Here is a 5,000-nt window from a genome sequence, read left to right on the forward strand (position 1 = left end):
ACAACGTCAAAATAGATATGTCATATATAAGCTATCAGCAACGTCGAAAACAGATATGTCATATATAAACTATAAAATGACTCATATCAGCTTTGTTAACATAAAAAACATTTGCTCCAACTTTGAACTTTTGAAGTTCTACTGATTCAACTACCCGATTAGGAAGATCATTCTACAACTTGGTAACAGCTGGAATAAAACTTCTAGAATACTGTATAGTATATGGCTTATCCTTAATCAACGTATGCTTATTATATGAAAAGTTCAAAACAGGTTAATACTTTTTTTCAATATAATCAAATGAGTTTTATTTCAAAGTTGCATTGTTTTTTCCGTTCTAATTTCTCTGAAATATTTTTCTTTATTCCTACACACACACACACACACACACACACGCACACATATATATATATATATATATATATATATATATATATATATATATATATATATATATATATATATATATATCTATGTATATATATGTATATATATATATATATATATATATATATATCTATGTATATATATGTATATATATATATATATATATATATATATATATATATATATATATATATATATATATATATTGTTTAAATGAACTTCTAATGGAAGCCTTTGGGCTTGTGGTAAAGCGCAGAATATCTAATAATAATAATAATAATAATAATAATAATAATAATAATAATAATAATAATAACGAAGGCTATTATGATATACTCAAATTATGAGCTTTGATTTGGGTCCTAAGGGAATTTCTAATTACTCTGGAACTGTGACACTACAACTCTTGTCTTCTCAAGGACATCAGCTGGGCATTCTCCCTTTATTTTTGAGTGGCTGGCATGAAACACGATTAAGTTTCAGCAGACTGAATAATCGGTGATTTTATTTCAGATGGCTTCAAATTGCCTGTATATACAAACGAACGCATGCAACCCCACACGCACACACAAATAACCATATGCCATCATCATCATCATCATCAGCCAGTACTAGTCTACTGCAGGTTGACGGTCTCAGACATGTCCTTCCACTTGCGTCTGCTAATGGTCTTTCTATGACAGTTTATACCAACCATTTTTCTTAGTTCGTCAATAAATCGTCTTCTCTTCCTTCCCCTGCTTGTTTTTCTTAATGTCCATCTATTATCAATCAATCATTCTCTAGAGGCGTCGTTGCTATATTGTACTTAATTAACCTGAGAATTAATGTATGTAGAACATTAATATATACCAGTATCTGCATATTAAGCATTATTATTATTATTATTATTATTAATATTATTATTATTATTATTATTATTATTACTAGCTAAGTTACAACCCTAGTTGAAAAAGCAAGATGCTATAAGCCCAAGGGCTCCAACAGGGAAAAATTAGTTTATAACCAATGACTGTAAACGTTACTTAGATTTTCCCAAGAGAAATGCTGAGAAATATATATATATATATATATATATATATATATATATATATATATATATATATATATATATATATATATATAAAGTTCAAACTATTTGCGGATGACACAATTTTACTTCTCCATAAATGATATAGATGACACTACTGAAACTCTAAACCGAATCCTTGATAGTGTTAGAGAATGGATGACAATTAAACAACTAAAATTAAATGAGAACAAAACTGAGTTCATGGTGGTGGGAAAGAGAAACACTGTGAAAAGCTTGGGTGATATTCAAATGAACATAAATAATGACTCAGTGCCGATATCTATTAAAGTTCGTTATCTATCTCTCAATGCCCAAATGAATAATGTAGTAAAAACTACTGGTTATCATCTAAGAAATATTGCTTTTATAAAAAAGTACCTGGATGAAAATTCTGTAAAAATAACTTGTGATAAACTGTGTAATTACCAGAATTAACTACTGCAACTCCATCTATTACATTTTACCAAAAGTACAACTTAAGAAATAACAAAACATAATAAGCAGAGGAACGAGACTGATAAAAGGTATCCCACCTAGAGAAAAAAATCGCCCTTATACTAATTGATTTACACTGGCTGCTCATTAAAGCGAGAATTTAATTTAGAATATGTACAATAACCACCAAATTATCAGAACCGGTCGTCCAAAATACTTAAGAAAATAGCTACATATTGTGCAGCCAACAAATCGTGTCGACACGAGAATAGTTACAGATGGTTTCGAACTCTTGGAACCTAGATATATGTCTACTGTAGGCTCCAGAGCCTTTAAATATGCGGCCCCGAGACTATATAATAATCCTCCACTCGACATCCGAATAATTGAAGACATTAAGGCTTTCAAGAAGAAACTGAAGACTTTCTTATTCTGTGAGTCGGTTGACAGTGACGATTTAACAGTAAATGAGCAATACGTGATATGCAATGTTGGATACTCTGAACGAACAAGATAAAACGACAGTGGGGGGCACATGTAGAGAGTAGGGTTCCTCTGCTGTATGGGACCGGAAAAGCAGCGGTTAGAATAATTAAGTAAGTATCTGCTGAGTCATCAGCAGCCATTGCTTGGCCCTCTTTTGTCCTAGCTTGGGTGGAGAGGGTGCTTGGGCGTTGATTATATGATTCATATGGTCAGTCACTAGTAACCTATTTTTATTTTCCCTGTGGCTCTCCTGCATCTGAGCATCACGTTTCCTTGCGTCTTTTACGCACCACATGCACACACACACTCACACTCACACACACACACACACACACACACACACATATATATATATATATATATATATATATACATATATATATATATATATATATATATATATATATATATATATATATATATATATATGTATATATATGTATGTGTGTGTATATATTTATAATATAGTATAATATAATATAATATAATGCATATTTTCCTAGTAGCACCTCTACTGAGTATAGTTTGCTACAAGCTCTGTAAATTTATTCCTAGTGTTGTATTTTTTTGTTAACATCACGGGCTTTCTTGCCTTCTACAATTGTAGTGGCGCTCCAAATGGCTTTGGTCTTTCACTCAGTTTCTTGTCTATAAAGTATGTTTTTTTTTTCTATTCTTTTAAACCTTTATATTCCTATTTATTTTGAGTTTGTTAGTTCATCTGATAGGTATATCTAACTTAGCTCTTTGATTTTATTTTCTTCCAATCCATCATTTTATATTATTAGGTTTTTAATGTCTTTTTGTCTATAAACCATTTTCAGTAATCTGTGAGTTTGAGTTATTTCACACTTCTTCCCATAAAATCACTGAATAGAAATGACCAAATCGTTTTATAAAAATTTCATTGGGTTCTTTGTTCAAGCTTCATTGGTTGTTTCTGTATTTTACTTCAATAAGAAAATAAAAATTATTTTAAATTTAATTAACAATTTGCGCAGGCATGCCCTGTCTCTTAAGAGCTCCTGAAACATGAATTAGCGAATCAATACAACGCTGTAAATGCTAAGTTATATAACAACAGGAAATTTATCTAAACAAAGTTGCGACTAATATCAACGTTACTGTGGTTAAGTCTAGATAAAATGCATAAATATAAAAACATTATAACAGTCTTCAATAAAGTTATAAGAAACAATTATTTTCTATGATTGATGCAATCCGGCATTATTCTTTTAAGAATCGTTGCCACATTATTCTTCAGTCTATGCAAAACCCTTTTCATCCTAATTGAATATTATTGGAGGATTATTCAAATAAATAATTGGTAACGAAAGCAGTTTTGGTTGAGAAAATTTATTCATGTATTTTCCTTTCCTATTTTAGATGTTTCTACTACTTTCTATTTCCTATTCATTCTATTCTTTCATAACAAACTTCGACAGAAACAGAAGGAAACAATGATTCCATTTTTAGGTATTTCCTTCGATCTGAATATTGCAATATTATACTGAGATAACATTCACCATTCCATTTCTTAAAAGTTTCATAAAGATAGGATTTTGAATGCAGTAAAACAAAAAATAGTGAGGAATATTCTTTATTTTCTTTCCAAGACAGTAAACTACCAATTATCATACCACGAAGAATTTAAATCTGTATCAATTTGAAATGATTTATTGTCACTTATAAGTAACTTTTCTGAGAATGAACATTTTGAAAGAAGTCCTTGCACTCAGATGACCACCATTTTGAATTAATAGTGATATATAGACACCAAAATGTATTTCACCATTTCAATTTAGTTGTAGTTCTTAAGACAGGATGGATTTCTTTTCAACATCGTGAATTACTTCTCGAAGGTGATTCCTGCAGCTCTCTGTTCCTCTGCAATCCTGAGGAGTTCAATGACGTGGGCGGGGGTTGGGTGGGGGGTGGGCAGGAAGGGGGACTCGGCACGGAAGCCATTTTCGTCAGCCACGTACCTCACCTCCACGAAGCCACTGCCATCACTCAGTGGGTAACTGGAAAGAAAAATCATGGTAAATTCTCGTTAAAAAAAGAAAGAAAAAAATTATTTCAAGATATGTTAATTGAATGTAGGTTCCTAGAGACAAGAATTGCCTAAAAGGCCTTTTTTACCTATAAACACCTTCGATGTTGGACTGTCCTTGAGATCCTTGGACACCACTAGCTTGGGCGGAGATTCCGTTATCGGCTTCGAAGACGTAGCTGAAGGTGCCGTCGCCGTTATCGACTCTGTCGTCCCGAGTGATGGCTACGGGATCCTGTAGGCTCTGAGGGGCAGCCATGGTCACGCACAGCACGGAGGCGAGGATGATCTGATAAGATAAAGATGTGATATAGAAGCTGATAAAGGAATAGATAACTCAAACGAAAATCTTGTAATACATTCCCAAAATTATCAATAGAAATTTTATATGAAAGTGCGATAAATAATAACGATAATCAAATATTGTTGGATTGTTTCATAATCTGAGAAAATCCAAAGTCCATTTGAACATATTATTAATATCATTACTTGGTAAGCTACAACTCTAGTTGGAAAGGCAGGATGCCATAGGCCCAGGGGCCCCAACAGGGAAAATAGCCTAGTGAG

At 32.1% G+C, this 5,000-nt stretch overlaps 1 protein-coding gene across 1 annotated transcript in view; it reads right to left on the reverse strand.

Annotated features, from left to right (window-relative positions):
* Nucleotides 1–5,000, reverse strand: part of LOC137638054 (cuticle protein AM1159-like) — a 7,491-nt gene that overhangs the window by 1,979 nt on the left and 512 nt on the right. Inside the window, exon 2 of the mRNA XM_068370150.1 lies at nucleotides 4,523–4,722. Coding sequence (XP_068226251.1) covers nucleotides 4,523–4,722 — 200 coding nt within the window. The remainder of the gene's footprint in view (nucleotides 1–4,522; nucleotides 4,723–5,000) is intronic.

This window comes from Palaemon carinicauda, chromosome 3 (assembly GCF_036898095.1).
Source record: "Palaemon carinicauda isolate YSFRI2023 chromosome 3, ASM3689809v2, whole genome shotgun sequence".
Classification (NCBI taxonomy): domain Eukaryota; kingdom Metazoa; phylum Arthropoda; class Malacostraca; order Decapoda; family Palaemonidae; genus Palaemon; species Palaemon carinicauda.